At 46.3% G+C, this 16681-nt stretch overlaps 1 protein-coding gene across 4 annotated transcripts in view; it reads left to right on the top strand.

The window, feature by feature from the left end:
- The first annotated feature begins 789 nt into the window (after positions 1-789).
- Positions 790-16681, top strand: part of KHDRBS1 (KH RNA binding domain containing, signal transduction associated 1) — a 23216-nt gene continuing 7324 nt past the window's right edge. For 3 of the 4 annotated variants that reach the window (XR_008971465.1, XR_008971464.1, XM_057403423.1), the window contains exons 1-8: positions 790-1123; positions 8116-8243; positions 8797-8913; positions 9971-10117; positions 12284-12420; positions 13257-13485; positions 14393-14460; positions 14765-14823. Coding sequence is in view for 2 of the 4 variants with exons in the window: in XM_057403423.1 (XP_057259406.1) it covers positions 790-1123; positions 8116-8243; positions 8797-8913; positions 9971-10117; positions 12284-12420; positions 13257-13485; positions 14393-14460; positions 14765-14823 (1219 nt within the window). In the remaining 2 variants the exon portion in view is untranslated. Of the gene's footprint in view, positions 1124-4760; positions 4859-8115; positions 8244-8796; positions 8914-9970; positions 10118-12283; positions 12421-13256; positions 13486-14392; positions 14461-14764; positions 14824-16681 lie in introns of all 4 variants that reach the window. The other variant, XM_057403424.1, reaches the window with a different exon arrangement.

The following is a 16681-nucleotide window of genomic DNA, read 5'->3' as shown; positions in this document are numbered from 1 at the left end:
CCGAGTGGTTCGGCCCGCCCGGTGATTCCCACGGCTCTAGCTTCCACCGGTGGCACCGGAACCGCGGCTCCCGAGCGCCCGGCGGGCACAGCGCTGCTGCTGCCATCTCCGGAACGGCCAGCACATGAGCAGGACGCCGCCACAACCGAAATAAAGGAGCACGGTGGCTCAGAGATCGGAATTCCAGCCGGAGCGCACCCCCTGGTGACAGTCCCACCTCGTTATGTAAGGTAACGACAAAGGAAGGTCTCAGCCCCTTTACACCCTCAGTAAGCAAGACAATAAGATAAAAGACAATAAAAGTGACTTAAGTTACAAATAGTGACCCAACTCGTTGAGCAAAGAGTCCAGGTTCACTCCAGAAACCTAGGGAGTGATGGAAACTGGTCCCGGGTTTCCGAGTTTCCAGTCCAGAGCCCCATTCCACAGCTTTCCTCTAAAAAACTGAAACACTCCCAAGGAGCCACATGCATCTCGCTTTGTGCTGAAGTTCCTTGAGGAACCCCTAGACACCTGCCCTGCAGAGTGCAGCAGAGGTTGTGGAGGACAGGAGCTGATAGCTCTGTGCGAATGAGGAGGGAGTTGGTGAAGGAGGAGCAGAGCAGGCTCACGTATCGGGACACACACAACTCTGAAGCCATCCCTAGCAGGAGCTCTATGCAGGCACGATGGTTTTGTGCAGAAGTGTTGAGCGCAGCACAAAAGGTTTGTGCAGGTTCAGGAGAGGTTGTTTGTCGCCGTGGCGGTCGGTGTGGCCGCTGCGGAGTGCTCCGCCCCCCTTTCCTTGCCATGCAGCGCCGCGACGACCCCGCCGCTCGCATGGGCCGCGGGCCTGGCCCCGGCGGTGCCCGGCAAGGGGGTGCCCCGTCGCGGCGGCCGCCCCGAGGCGGGGGGGGGCGTGGGGCCGGTAGCGGGGCGCAGCCGCCGCCGCCGCTCCTGCAGTCCAATGCCGCTGCGGCCGGCGCCTCTAACGCACCGGCCCCCGCCGCCGGCACCCCCGCCCCGCTGCTGTCCGGCGGCTCTGCCAAGATGGAGCCCGAGAACAAGTACCTCCCCGAGCTGATGGCCGAGAAGGACAGCCTGGACCCGTCCTTCACGCACGCCATGCAGCTCCTCACCGCAGGTACCGGGGGCTGGGCAGGCTGGGACCCCCGGGGTTCGGTGGGGCGCGCAGGGGAGAATGCAGCTCCCGGTGAGCGCCCTGTGTGGAGGGATAGGGGAGCGGGAGACTCCCGGGTGGCCGATGCTGCCGGCGCCGGGGCATCGGCGAGGGGCCGCCGCTGACCGACCCTGTTCAGTGTGACCGCGAGGGTTTGAAGTTCAGGTATTTCTCTTATTTAATCTCTGTTAGCCCTGTGCTTAATCCGTGGCCTGGACCGGATTAAACGCAGAGCCACAATTTTCTTTCTAAACATGGTGTGTGGTCGCGTTGGCTCTTTTCATCCCTGGGGAAAGAGGGGACCAGAGAGCACGATAAAACCCGGGGTTTCCCCATGCAGCGCCTATTCGAGCCTCTGCGAGCCATGGTTTGTGATCTCTTTTGATTATCCATTCTGGTAACCTGTGTTCGAGTTTATTTCGTGTTCCTGGTGAAGCTGAACAGGGAATGGAAATGGCAGCCTTTGTTCTGGGCCTGACTGGCTCCTCTCCGTCCCCATCACTGGTGGCTCTGATTTCTTCATGTCTCCACGGAGCAGCTGCTGGTGCCTCTGCCGAGCAGATTCTGCTGCTTTGAGACTCTGTGGCTAGCTTAAAAGTGAGAATGAGTCAAAATAGCTGCCACTGACAGCATTACGTGCAGGTAGTGGAGGCACCCAGCGCAAGGATATGATCTGGTTTAATCTTCACATGAGCAGAGCGCTTAGCTCTGTTGCTTATTCTTCTTTTGAATTGGTTCATTTTATTTTTTTAAGGTCTTTAAAATATATAGTATTGTTGTGGCTGGTGCAGTGCTTGGGATTTTATTAGCTCCTCCTTTAACATAGGAAATGATCCTTAGGAATCACTGCCTCTCATTGTGCGAGTAGCCGAGGTCTGTCATCGAGGTGTGTCATCGTGGGGACCTTGGCATCACTCTCTGACATCTTGATCTAAATAAATTACTTTTATAATCTGATCTGACATCAATTTGATACTTTTCATTAATAAACCCTTTTAGCCAGCTGATGCCTAGCAGCTCAGGATAATGCCTCCTAGAGAAATGAAACCTAAGGAGTTTGCTCATTCTGGCACAGAGCCGTGTTCTCAGCCCACTTAGTAAAGGTTTGGTCACTCAAGTGGTGTAACTTATGAGGGTTTTTTTTCCATTAAATTAAAAATTGCTTGTAGTAGACTGCAGCTTTGTGGGGCTTAAAATTGAGAATTGGAAGGGCTCCAGATGCTTCATGCTTGCGTTGGATGTTTGAAAAATTGGTGACCTTTAGGAGCATTCACAAGCAGCCCAAATTCAGGGCGGTCTGAGCAGGGAGCTTGTGAGAGAGAATCTGAACTAAAACAGTGGGTTTAGGTGACTGAATGACAGATGACCCCAAACTGATCTGCATTGCTCAGAATTTCTTTTCTGCTGTGGCACCCTTTGGTGATGTCATGTTGGAGAACCTGCTATAAAGCTTACTTAGGAATTTAGGTCTGAGCTAAAGCACAACTTAAGCAAAATGACTTCCAGACAAAAAAGTGACTGATTATTGAACGTCAGCAGTATTCCTATCCCAGCCTGTTTTCAGGAATGGAAGTTGCTTGTCCTGCCTGCGTCTGGGAGGAAACCCTGAGAAGCTCTGCCTTGAACCCTGGCAGTGTTCAAGGCCAGGTTGGACACAGGGGCTTGGAGCAACCTGCCCTAGTGGAAGGTGTCCTGATCTGTGGCAGGGGATTGGAACTGGATGAGCTTTAAGGTCCCTTCCAGCACAAACCATTCTATGATTCTGTGAAATTAAGACTTCTTCTTTAAATACAACGTGTAACAGAAGCCTACAATACTTTTGTGGTTCTAAAGCTGCATTTCTAGAGAAAAAGAGCATTTTTGAGCAAAGTGAAGGGCAACACAGTGATGTCATACTGATTCCTGAGAAGTGTCCCGTGTGATGGAAAGGCATGATTCTAAAGAAACTGAAAACTGGGATTTCTTGAACCTTGGAATATGATCCATGTTTCCTCACTTCTGTCATTCAGGGTCTGTGTGATCTTCTGTAGGAACAGAAAACCCTTTTTTTTTTTTTCTTTCCCCCTCTCACTTTGAGTTATGCCCTCCATCTGCTGCAGGGAGAGCAGGAGGAGATGCTGAGGCTTTGGAAGGCACAGTCCTCTCTCCCTACGTGCCTTGGGAGGACAGGAGATGGCCAGCAATGTGTTAGCTAGGCGTAGGGGTGGGGGATTGTCCAAATTCTAGTGGTAATCTTGGCTATTTTTATTTCATGGAGAAATTCCAAGTGAAAAGAGCTGGTCATGTATGAGCTTTCTAAGCCGCAAACAGGTATTGGAGCTGTGTCGTTCCACTAGCAAGGCTCTATATAGCTAGAATCTAGTTGGTCCTCACGTTAAATGCAGCCCTTTCCTTCCCCAGAGGTGTGGGGTGGTGAGGAGTGGATTCACAGCAGTGGGTTGGGTATTGGAGAGGGACCTGTAAAGGGAGGGAGGGCTGAGGATTGGAGTTAGAGCAGCACGTTGTGATGCAGGGAGCAGTGTGAGGTGCTGGAGGACTCCTAAAGCAATCCCCAGTTGACCAGGCTGGTTCCTGTGCCAGGTTCCTTCAGTCTGTGTGTATCCTGAGGAAGGAAAAAGGGCTGCATGGGAAAACTGGCTGCATGGGTGGTGGCCTCGGTGGAGTGACCAGCTAAAGAACCCACCAGTGGGATTGGGGAAGGGCTGAGGTCATGGGCGTGATGAGAAGCTGTGTGTAACCCAAAGCAGTCCAGTCTGCTGGAGCTTTCTTCGTGTGGGGTTAAAGCTGTCCTGAAATGCGGACAGTCGTACAGGTTCCTGGGCTTCCATGTGCATGCCCAGCTCCACAGGAGTTGTAACTGCAGCCTTACACTAGTGCCCAGATGTTTCAGGCTGTGATGCGCTCAGAGCATTTCCTTGTTCCATTTACCAATGTATTATGTGCTGCTGAGCGTGCCAATATGATGGGGCGTTGCTCGGCGCTGCCTCCCAGGAGCCTCCACTACCTGTGTGTTCCTCAGAGCTCACCTACAGGCTTTCTCCCTGCCTCAGCTTGAGCCTGGTTCCTTTTCTTCCCCACGTCCCTGAGCTAGTGGCAGTTCCTTCCCTTCTCAGCAGTGCTGTTTGTGTGTGATCCCAGCATATGCACGTGTGTGGGGGTGTTGTGGCAGAAAGCGGGAGGGAAATAATGGGAACTGCCAAACCCTGCAGCTTCCACTCGTAAAGGAGTCTGTCCCAGAGCAGGTCCTTGCTTCCTCTCCTGTGGAATCAAATGAGCCTGGGAGCAGTAGTGTAGGAGAGAGGTGGCTCTGCTTTCTTCCAGCGGATCCCATCCCTAAACTCTTGGGGTTTTCATGGGGTTTTCCTGGGGTTTTTTGGATGTGGGGTCAGTATTGTTATACTGTTAATACTGATAATACTCTCAGTATTGTGAATAAACAGAATGGCTCTCTGCTTACAGAGCACAAATGTGCTGTGGAACAGTGTTTAATGTGTTTTTTATTAAGGAAGAGCTTGGGTTTAGATCAGGAGTAGCACTGTGGCTGCTTAGCCTCCTCCTTGCAAAGCAGCGGTGTTACCAACCCCCTTTACCTACCCCTTAGGATTTCTTCTGAGACAATGCAATCACTGCCCCACATGAAGTCCTGGAAACCACTGCCACACATGCCGCCAGCCTGCTACCATTCCCCATGGCAAGAAGGTAACCTTCTGCTGCACCTCTGACACGGCTTTAAAATATCAGCACTGAAATGAGGCATGCTTAATCCCTCCAGGTATACGTACGCTCCTCCTTCCTATCAGTAAGTGGTCTGACAAACTGCTACCACTCATCAGTTCATTCAGTCCTGCTTCGTGTTGTATAGCCAGAATGCAGACAGATGACGCTGGAATCCGGAGCCATAAGACATGTCACAAGTGGAATGTTTTGAGTCCTTCTTCACACCTATTTCCAGGCTCAGAGTTTGCTCTGCAGGTGTAAAGGGAGCTGCTGGGTCACCACAATGACCTGAACCACAAAACCTAGAGAAGAACTTAGAGTCATTCTGCTGTGCAGGGTTTCCCCTTCTCCTTTGTTTTATACCTGAGCTGGAGACGTGGTGGTGGTGCTGGATCGGATGAGGGTTTTTAGCCAACAGTTTGTTACCTGTTGCCCTCATAGACTGGTTCCCAGTTCCGCCAGGAGGCAGAGTGCATCTAGCTGTGGGGTTGGTGGGAGCTGTGATTCACTGCTTTGCAGAGCCTGACGTCTGATTGTGTTGTAGTTTGACAAGGTAGAATATGCCTCTAGGTACTTTAATTTACGTCAAGAAAGGATTAGGGTGCCTTTATTGCTGATGTGGGCATAGAAAACACTCCTTATTAACATGCAGAATGCATTTTTAGGAATTCATCTAGTGTTTTTGGAGAAACAGAACACTTGAGAAGTCACCGTGGTGCATTACAGGGTCTAAAGCTGCTCCCAACCAGGGATAAGGCCACCAGAGCAATCTTCAGTTTCCAAATCCCGATTCTCCGATCTGTTCTTAAAGCTAAAATTAAAAACTACGTAGAACTCCCCACAGCAGCAGCTCTTTTTCTTATTTTATACATTTGCCAGTGCTTGAACTCTTGTTTTTTTTTTTTTATTTTTGAGTAGTATCTTCAGAAAATCATCTCTTAAAACAAAAACCAAGCTTTTCCAAAGCAATTAGAGCTGGTTATTTATCTTTTTTAGATAAGATAGTCACGGTAACACTTTTGTAAGAGAGCCAAGATGTTTTTGCCAGTAGAAATAATGATATTCAGGCTTTTTCTTTTATTTTTTTGCCATAATTTTGCAATACAAATCTCCAAGTTCCATGTTGAGAACCTGAAACTAAACCCCAGTATATATTACTGTGTCCAGAACTGAAAGGTTAAAATATTGATCATTGGATGATGTTTTCCTAAAGGTTTGGGATTTTTCTTGACTGCACATGTTGTTGGACGACTTCCTTGTGGAAAGGGGCTTCATGAGCCCACTAGACTGTGTTTGCCTGTGCAGTCAGGAGGATGCTGTTATCTCATTATACCTATTTCTGTTTGGATGACATGGGAGCATGACCAGGTGGATAATACGTCAAGTATCTGATACACCAAGTTGTAAACATGAACATTTAATCTAAAGCTTATTGTTTCTGACATGGGCAGAAGTTACAGGAAACACCAGATACTAAAATTCTGCTGGAACTCGGGTGATGACTAAGTAAGCCTCAGTTTTGTCTTTCAGCTTCAATCCAGTTACAGGTGTAACCTGGTGAAAGTATCTCTCTTCTCCCGAGATGTGAGAATTTGTATTTAGAGCACTTTCAACGCAGAAAAGGTATTTATCATTCTTGAGTTTGCTGATGAAATGGCACCATTTAGGTTTAAGGCAGGGCCATGCTCCTCTCCTGATCAGCATCTGTAAATAGATATTTGGGATGGCTATGCATGGTGTGACCAATTTTGGTTTTGGTTGGTCCAAAGAGTGTGTAATGGTTCGTCAGTGATTTGGGGTTGTTCATAATGGATTGGCTTCAGATCTGTGGGAACTTGTCTTCTAATTGGTGGCCGTTGAATAAAATTTGTACCTAAATGGACATTCCTGGAAAAGAAAAGCCAGTCAGCTCTGGGCTGCAGGCTTTGGGGAGATGTTGAGTGTCCTGCACAAGGGAAGGTGTGTTAATGACTATTAAGAACCTGTGCTAGAAATGCCTGCCTTGTAGATGGTCCGTAATCTCCATTTGGTTTGTCTTTTGAGGTGATCATCTCCTACCATCTCCACGTGAGTTTAATTTCTAGCTGGATTTGAGAAGGTGTTTGTGTGCTAGTTCCCAGTTGGCCTGCCTTAACCATCTGCTTCCAGAAGGTTATTTGGTCTTTGTTCCAGATTCCCCTTGGGCTGCAACATGCCTTCAGTTCAGTCAGGCTACCTCAGTGTTTTTCCAAGACGCTGGAATTCACAATATACAATTAAAAATCAGAATCTTAATTTGAGAAACAAAAATTTGTCCTTGCATTGCCTGCCAGAGGGGAGACCGAGATGAGCTCTTAGGCAGAAGCTCTTCCCTGGGAGGGTGCTGAAGCGCTGGCACAGGGTGCCCAGAGAAGCTGTGGCTGCCCCATCCCTGGCAGTGTTCAAGGCCAGGTTGGACACAGGGGCTTGGAGCAAGCTGCTCCAGTGGAAGGGGTCCCTGCCCATGGCTGGATGAGCCTTGAGATCCCTTCCAACCCAAACCAGGCTGGGATTCTATGAATCAAGTTAAGGACTTGACACTCACTTTTACAGCTGGATGCCTGAGGCTTACAACCAAGTTACGAATTGGGTGTTTAGAATTAATTTAATGGAATGAAGCTTGTAAGAATTTCCTAAAGCAGACCACACTCTAGTGTGTCATGCATTCAGGCTTCTGTTTATTAGGAATCCTTGCAACTCACCAGAACTCCATGGTCTCAGTGTGTGGTGGCACCACTCATTAAATTACAGGTTTAAAATAGTGCATCAGCTTGAATTATAAGAACTTCCTTGGTTTGCTTCTGGCTGCTGTGTTACAGTGAGCATTAACACATAGTGTAGCTGGTGTCCTTGGAGGTTTGAGTGTCTGCATGGATTACTGCATTCATGGTGGAGGTGTGAGGCTGAGCGCTGGCAGAGGAAGGCACAGCAGAAGTGATACACAGAACTGTGCGTAGTTTCCTACTCTGATGTGTTGAAGTTATTTGTAGGGCATTCTCTGCTGTTCTTTCTTAGGTTTATTCATTACCCCATTATTGGCCTTCTGGAGTCCCTAGGTGTGAAGGGAGGAAGAGCCTAGCACTGTCTGTCCAGACTCCATCAGTACAATTCTGAGTGTTCATGTATTCACAGAGAATGAGGGTTGTCTGTCCTGTTGTAATTCCAACTCTAAATGATGCTTGTTTGAGGAATATAAGCAGCCCTATTTTTATCTTGTTTAGAAATTGAAAAAATTCAGAAGGGTGAAACAACAAAGAAGGATGATGAGGAGAACTACCTGGATTTATTTTCCCACAAGAATATGAAACTGAAAGAACGAGTTCTGATACCAGTCAAACAGTACCCCAAGGTGAGGGCCAGGAAACAGCTTATTGAATCTCTGTGATTTGCTTGTTTTCTATGAATTTTATGGCTGACTTTTGGCGATAGGAGCTGTCAAAGTGTCACCAGGAGTTATGCCATTGTTCCATTATTGCTATGGATTTTTTCCTATGCAAGCTTGCAGGGTCTTATTCCTAATATGTTACATTTCTAGAATGCCTTGGGATAAAGCTAAATGGTGATGCATAGCAGATATTTTATTATTAGAATAGACACTTTGATATGTAGAGCTTTTTGTTTTACAGTTAAGAACTCATTTAACTCTTCAGACTTGCTGCCTGTAAAACTGCTGTAGAGTAGATGTTAGAATTAAACACTTTACATGAGTTGATTTCGCTTGATTTTCTGGTGGAGCGTTTTTTCATGAAAAGAATTTTCTGGAACTTAAATTTTCCTGTGCATTTTTTGGTGAGGTGCAGAGAAAAAGGAGCGGTTAATTTTCTTGTCAGCCAGCATAACATTCAGAAAAGCTTTTGTTACTGAGATCTGGAGCTAAGGTTTTTTTAATTCTTCATTTACAGTTCAACTTTGTTGGAAAGATTTTGGGACCTCAAGGCAATACCATCAAGAGGCTTCAGGAAGAAACTGGTGCTAAAATATCTGTCCTAGGGAAGGGTTCAATGCGAGATAAAGCAAAGGTAAGGGCATCACCCTTGAAAACATGTACACATTAATGCCTTTCATGTGGCCGTGAGGCAGAGTGCATTTGAAAGCATTTCATAAAACATTAAACCATTAAAATCCATAAGCAAAGGCAGTCAGAAGTCCCCATGTTTAGGAAATCATGTTTCCTAAAGTGTTCGGTGCTTATTGGAAGCAGTCTTGGATGGGGCAGAAGCGTGAGATATGTTTTCTTTATGAACATGACTTTGAGGCCAGTCATCTTTTAATTCCCTGTGCCCTTGGATGCAGGGATAGTTTATTTGAAAGGTGAAGTACCAAGTTTATAAAAAGAATTAATCCCAGCTACTCTGACAAGTCATTCACAAAAGGAATATTTTTCACCTCCAGGAAATAAATAAAATCCTTTTTCCAGAGATTCCCTCTGAAATTCTGAAATTCCAGTGGTTCACTGAAGATGCTGGAGCAGAATGTTCCAGGGACTCTTTACTGGATGAGAAAGTGCCAAGAGGGGGTTTTTTTGACAGAAAAAAAAAATTGGAAATATTTTTTTTCTTCCTTCTTATTCCTAAAACTGAGCCAGCAGTCGACAGAGCTATAACTTAATTCAGCTTTTTACTTCAGCAGCACAAAAAGCTTTTCTACTTCTAGCTTATTTGTAGCTTCTTCAAACCATCTGTATAACACAGATATCTGAAAGGCAAGTTAAAGAGCAAGCATGTTTGTGTTGTTAGGTAGTAAAGAGCACCTTGGGCAGAAAGGTGGTGTGGAAGAGGGATAGTGCAGCTTGCGTATGCCTAATCTGGGCGGAAAAAGGGGCCGGCATCACTGTGTTAGCAAAAATATCAGTCACCTGCAAAAGCAGCTGTAAAGAGATGGAAAGTGTAAATTGTGTGTGGCTTTTTATAGAGCTCTGTGCTCATATCTGTCCTATGTTACCATGATCTGTGTCCAGACGTGACCAAAATGCCTTCACAGACATCTCCTGCTAAGGCTTAGAAGACAGGTAAAAGAAAAAAATAGTTTCTCTGTATCTTATTTAGCTTTAGGAATCTCTAATCTGCTTTGTTTCAGGAGGAAGAACTGCGTAAAGGGGGAGATCCTAAATATGCTCATCTAAACATGGATTTGCATGTCTTCATTGAGGTTTTTGGCCCCCCCTGTGAAGCGTACGCTCTGATGGCTCACGCCATGGAAGAAGTCAAGAAGTTCCTTGTTCCAGTATGTATCCTGGTGTTCTTTTCTTTTTGAAGGAGGTGGATGGGTTGTGACTCTGGCTATAAGGATGGGGTAAGGTCTGCACAGTGCAAGGCTCATGTTGCAGGAATTGGTGTCGCTGAAGAGCCCTGGAGTATTAAAGTGTGTGTGTGGCATTTGAAGATGACCCCATTAATCTTGCATGAAGGCATGTATCATTCCTCTAGCCATAATTATAAAGACATACACTTACAGAGCAATTGTTTAGAGCACTTGGAGTAGGTATTTCTCTCCCAGGACTAGCTGTGTCCATTTAGCAGGAGGATTAAGTTTAGCAGTGCCTGGCATGGAGTCCTGACTGGCTTCCTCTGAATTGGGGCTGTAGTGTAGAAATCTGGCTAGAAAACTTCATCAGTCAAATGAGAAACTAGGTACAGAGGTGTTTGCTCTGCCCTGAAGGGGTGGCGAGAGGATGAGGAGGGAGATTGCCCAGGCAGCTGGGTATTAGTATTCAACGTTGTAGTTGTTTTGTGAGACAAAACTGTCAAATCAATATTTCTCCTGATTTAAATGCAAGTGATATGAAGGAACCTCTAATTTTGCTACCCAGCATTTATACAGATGACACTTGTCGGTTTGGGGATGCCTTTTACTGGTGAACCTTGTAAGATGTTTGTGGTCAGTTTTGTGCCAGTATGTAATGCAAAAGTGCTAGAGTATTGCGTCCAAGAACTGCAGAGCTTGGAAGAGTCTTTCATGTATTAAAATGATAATGCCGCTCGTTAAATTAGGATAAAACACAGTGGGGAAAGAAGCAGGTTCTTATCCTTTGTGTCTGGCTTGCTCAGCCTGTAACTCAGACATGTAAGGGAATATAAGGGAAAAGTTCTTTCTGAATATAAGGGAAAAGTTCTTTCCTGTGAGGGTGCTGAGGCGCTGGCACAGGGTGCCCAGAGAAGCTGTGGCTGCCCCATCCCTGGCAGTGCTCAAGGCCAGGTTGGACACAGGGGCTTGGAGCAAGCTGCTCTAGTGGAAGGTGTCCCCGCCTGTGGCAGGGGTTGGAACTGGATGAGCATTACAGTCCCTTTGAACACAAACCAGTCTGGGATTCCATGAATGTCAGGCCCTGGTGCTGCTCTGTAGCTGTGCTTGGAGAGTTCAGATGTGCTTCCTGAAACACCAGGGGCAGGTGGAACCCAAGAACTGTGGGTAGTAGGGAAGAATGAACGAAAAGCTTATGGGTACTGTGTGATTTCTGTGAGAGCCATGGAGAGGAGAGAGATCGCTGTGTGAAGGAAAGAGGTCATCTTCAAGGAGCCCCTGGGATGTACAAAGCCTCAGCTCGCTAAAGCAAGCGTGCTCCTTGCTATTTAAAGTGTCTTAAGTACTTCTGCCTTCAGACAATGTGTGAAACTTGTGAGAATTGACAGAGAAGTCATTATGGAAGCCAGCAGTGCTGTGAAGACACATCTGGTAGGAGACTCCTTGCTCTGTGGTGTTGCCATGGCACTGTGAAGATCCCTGGTGCAAGGCTCAGCCTGCCTGTGTGTTGAGGAGAGATGTGGCTTACTGTGACTTCTGCAGGGTCATCAGGCATCTGTGCTAATTCCAGGAGCTACATCCCCCAGGGTGATAAAATGCGCAGAGCCAGAAGCATGCTACATTCCTAAGAATTTAAAAAGGCAGCCTGGATTTGTACATGGGTGTTTGCTCTTTGTCAGGCTGCGTCTTACCCAGTTCCTTTAGTGTGTCAGGATTGCAGCAAGGTGTTGTTACCTCACATGGGCTCATTGCCAGTCACTCCTTAAATGTAAGGTGCTTGAGGTGAGATATGTCTTGGCATGACTTTACCTCTGAACTCCCTGGTGCTTGCAAATAAATCTTGCTGACATCCCTGGGATGCTGAACATCGCACAGCTCCAGAACAGCTGTGAGAGGCCCTCTTCCCCGGTTCCAGTGGTTGGGCTCACCACAGGTCCTCAGTCCGTGCAGGTCATGTGCCCTTCCTGGCCAGTTTGGAGAAAGGTGTAGTTGTGCACTGCTGATCCCAGGACATCCCAGTAAACCTAACCCATGGATTTTCGTTTAGGACTATGAGGTTGTTTTATTCCAGCATGGTAGCCTGTGATATCCTGGAGCGCAGACTGGCTAGTTAACTGTTCTCTGGAGTTCACTCTTTCCCCTTTTTAGGATATGATGGATGATATCTGTCAGGAGCAATTTTTGGAGCTGTCCTATCTGAACGGTGTACCAGACCCAGCCCGAGGCCGGGGAGTCCCTGTGCGGGGAAGGGGAGCAGCTCCACCACCGCCTCCACCTGTCCCAAGGTATCTTTCCCAAAAGCACAAGACGTGGAAATGCTGCATCTTGCTCAAGAGTTGTCCTGCCAGATGAGGTTAATGCACATCAGCTATTAACTTGACCTTGGCTTTTCCAAGGCTTTCTGACCTTGCGTTGCAGGCTTGCTTTTGGCAAGTTAGCATTAAATGCTTTGTGGTTTGAGATGTGATCAAGCACAGTGGGTATATTCTATATAATTTTTGATATCTGAAATCAGTAGCTTCATAAAGTAACCTTTCAAAACCAGGTGTACAAAATCATGTGTAGATAGATGTTGTGTTTGCTTCTGTAGCCTTCAGCAGAATAAGCATTTTCAGTTTAAACTGACCATCTTTTGAAAGTTACAACATTATTCTGTCATTGCTGTCAAGGCATGGGGATAAATTGGTGATAAAACTGTTACTAGAGTTCTTGCTTCAGTAGCTGTTTCATGAAGGGGAAGTCTTTGCTTCTGAGTGTTTAGCCCAGAAGTGCCCCTGCTCATCTCATCATTGATCTGTAACTTCTGGAGGTCTGGCAGTCGTTGCAGGTTAATGACAGAGGGTTGTTTAAAATGAACTCTGAGAAATTACTAGCCCAAAGCTCTGTATCAGATTTATTTCACTGTCTGTACCACATCTAATACAGTAGAGTTCCCATCCCAGAAGAAGTTTTTGTAAATCCAGCAGTAACATAACAATTTTTGTGCTAAAGAAGTCATAGTTTGGTTAATGGTAACTCTATTTATCAAGCTATTGCATTTTAAAGTAGGTCTAAGAAGCACATGTGCTGCATTCAGCACTTGACCTGTAGCTCTTCACAATCCTTCTCATCTCCTTCCCAGGGGACGTGGGGTTGGTGTCCCCCCCCTGCCTCCTCCTCCTCCTCGAGGGGCCCTCGTGCGAGGAGCCCCAGTGCGAGGTGCCATTGCCCGGGGAGCTGCTGTAGCCCGTGGGGTACCTCCCCCCCCAGCAGTCCGGGGGGCTCCTGCACCCAGAGCACGAGCAGCCGGCATTCAGAGAATACCGCTTCCTCCTCCTCCTCCTCCCGCACCAGAAGCCTATGAGGAATATGTGAGTAACTCTATATCTTTGGTTTAATTCCAGCTTAGCTGACCATGTATCAGATGCTCCACATTATTGAAATAAGATTGCTCTGGAGACATGACCAGCAGCACAAATGTTGGGATGGGGCTGGGTGACCTGCTTTGTGTCTTACTTCTCAAAGGAGGGAGCTGCTCATGTCCAAAATAAAGGGCAAGGCATGGTTTTGGTAAAACAGAAATGTTCCCCAAAGGCTGAAGTTGGCCAACTATTAGTGCATGGTAGAAAAACTACATCACGAAGATTGATGTAGTTCACATTCTGCAAGGGAATTCTTTAAGGAAGAAACACCAAAGATTTCCTGCTTCCCCTAAAATCCTGAGAGTGAATATGTGAATGAGCATGGTGATGTTTCATGCAATGTAACTAAGCACCACCCTCCCTCCAAGCTTCTCTTGGCATCTCTGCTCTTGGTATTCTAAAGGGAGAAAAAGGTTTTGATGCACAATAGCATTTTTGGAAGTCATCACAAATATTCATGCATCTAAAAAGTCTGTTTATCCTCTCAGTTGAACTTAATTTTGCACTGAAACCAATCAGAAGTTATTAGGTTGTGTTTGTCTACCTGTAAATCTGTGGTTTTGACAGCACAATTACAGGCTTCCTGGCATGAGGATTTGTAGCACAGACAAATGGCAACCTTGGATGTGTAAATGACTTTCAAATACATTGTAAACATTAGTGTGGTTCGTTCTTCTGAAACCAGAGGACACAAGCAGATCTCAGCTACCTGTCTTACAGCTGAGCCCCTTCCCTGCAGCAGGCAAGGATTCACAGCTTCCCCTGGAAGCTGAATTCAGTTTTGCCATTACTCTTGGTCAGGCATTAACCATCCAGTCCTTCCATTAACACTGTTCTACATCATCGTCCATTTCAGGGCTATGATGATGCGTATGCAGACCAGAGCTATGAGGGGTATGAAGGCTACTACGGCCAGGGCCAAGGGTAAGTCTGCTTGTCTCCTGTTACTGAGCAAGTTATACATGGTCCTCTCTTTTCTTTTAAGGGAATGGCAATGCTCAGTTCAGAGTTTGAGCTGTAGGGAAAGTGCCCTATTCTGCTGAAACACAGGAGAGCCTGGGTAATAATTTTTGGGAGTGTCCCAGTGTCCTTGATAAATCCATAAAAGCAGCGATCAGACTTGCCAGAGTCATGAGTGACATTGGGCATCTTTTGCTTTTCAAGTGTTTGTGCAAGTTGTGTCAGTTTGATTTCAGCCTGTATGTAACCAACACAATTACTCTTCCAGGAACACAGAATACTATGATTATGGACACGGGGAGGCACAGGAAACCTATGAAGCTTATGGTATGTCTGGGAATACTGTTCTCTTGACAGGGAAGGGGCTGCACATAGTTGGAAATTGCCTGCAGCAGTTGCACATAGTTGGGAATTGCTTGTGGTCAGCCAGCTGTTTTCTAGTGCCATTCCATTCTGTAAGCAAAATCTTACTGAGGAGAACCGCAAGTAGTTTTCATGGTAGGGCATTTATGCCCTACAGATTATGCAGGTCTGAACAACCAAAGGCATCCTGTGGATTTTAGATTCTTATCTAAGTGAGTTGTCTCAAAGATGATGCTTTCAAAATTCTGTTTCTTAACTATGGAAATATTTTTTAATTTCCTTATAGCTTTAGAATATTTTAAGAGCTCTGGATTTCCACCCACAGCACTACTTTTGCTGCAGTCTGGTTTTCACAGATTGTATTTTGTTGAGTTGGATGAGTGCATGGTTCCATCTGCTTCCTTATCCTCAAAAACCTGCTGGCTGATACTGACTCTGCATATACATTTGATTGAAAAATGGATTTAAATGTCATCTGAAGGCCTCCCTTTGACTAGGTGAAACAGTTTTGGTCAATATGACTTTTAAGTAGTCTGTGAAGTTTAGCTAATTACATAAGGCTGTAAACTTAGGCTAGACTGAGGGGTGGGGGAGACCAGTTTAACCACAACTGCACATCACCAGCTGTCAAAAACAGTAAGCCTTATATCTGAGGTGCTGGCAATAAAGGACTGGGTGACAACTGCATTTTTTTAAGCTAGTTCATATATCCAAGCTTATGAATGGCATCTGCATGTGGCAGTGAGTAAGATGCATTTTCCTCTCTCTGTAAACAAGCTATAAACAAGTTATGAAAGCCACACAGCATGCTGCTTAACGGCATGGAAATAGTCTGTATTGTAAACAGTCCCTTTAGCAGAGCATCAGCCTGAAGGCTTCAGTGAATGCAGGTAGTGAGGGTAATGACCAACTGGAGGGGATTTCTGGGATCCTTGGGAACTGGGAATCCCTTGTCATGTATTAGGGAAGCAGAGCTGTTAATGAGGTGGCTGTTTCCTGCCCCAGGGCATTCCTTGCTCTGGATTTAAACTGTGTGAAGTTCAAATTCAGGTGCCTTTCAGGGATGTGTTTCCAGTCTTTTCCAGTCTGAGATGCATTTCAATAGACAGCTGCTGTCAGGAGCTCCTCTCTTTCCTGCCTTCAGTGGCTTGGTTTGTTGCCTGTGTTTAGTCACACAGTACAAAGAGGCTTTTGTGCCTCCTACTTGGTAGGAGAGTGGTGGTGCTGCCTGGGATATGATGGCCAAAATGCTCACTGTACACTTGGTGTCAGGTTGCCACAGCTAATCTGTTTATCCACAGTAATTTCCTTTGGTCTCTGCTTTCATAAAAATAGAATTAGAGAAATAAATTGTTGAGCCAAGCTGGAGAGTTCTGAGAAAATGGGAACGTGCTCTGAGGTGGTAGGAACCAGCTTGGCTGGCCCCAGGCTTCATACACTTGATTTCATAAACCAGTCACCCTGGAGAGAGTGACAGGCATGCAAGTGTAAATGTTGCAAGCACAAGCCATAATGAAAGCTGATCTTTGATATCTGAGGCTTGAGCGAGCTCAGAGACAATGGGATGTGAACTTCACTTGTTCGAGCTGTGTGCAGCAGGAGGGTTAGGGCTGTCCTGGCGAGTGCTTTGTTCATCAGCAGTTAACACTGGTACAGCAAGCAGATGCTTTCCTGTATTTGTGGAGGGGAAGGAACAGCATGTCACAGTCAGAAAGCAGACTGGTGTCTGGAAGTTGTCCTATGCTACAGCAGCGTAGGGACTTAATTATTTTGGCACAGTTATCCAGGACCTGTCTTACCTGGTGCCTGGGAAGGAGGGAAG

The sequence above is a fragment of the Pezoporus wallicus genome, unplaced genomic scaffold (genome assembly GCF_028554395.1).
Source record: "Pezoporus wallicus isolate ANWC-B61680 ecotype Strahan unplaced genomic scaffold, APGP_CSIRO_Pwel_v1 contig_8232, whole genome shotgun sequence".
Classification (NCBI taxonomy): domain Eukaryota; kingdom Metazoa; phylum Chordata; class Aves; order Psittaciformes; family Psittacidae; genus Pezoporus; species Pezoporus wallicus.
The sequence above is the reverse complement of the archived record's forward strand: the minus strand, read 5'-3'. Positions and strand labels throughout refer to the sequence as shown.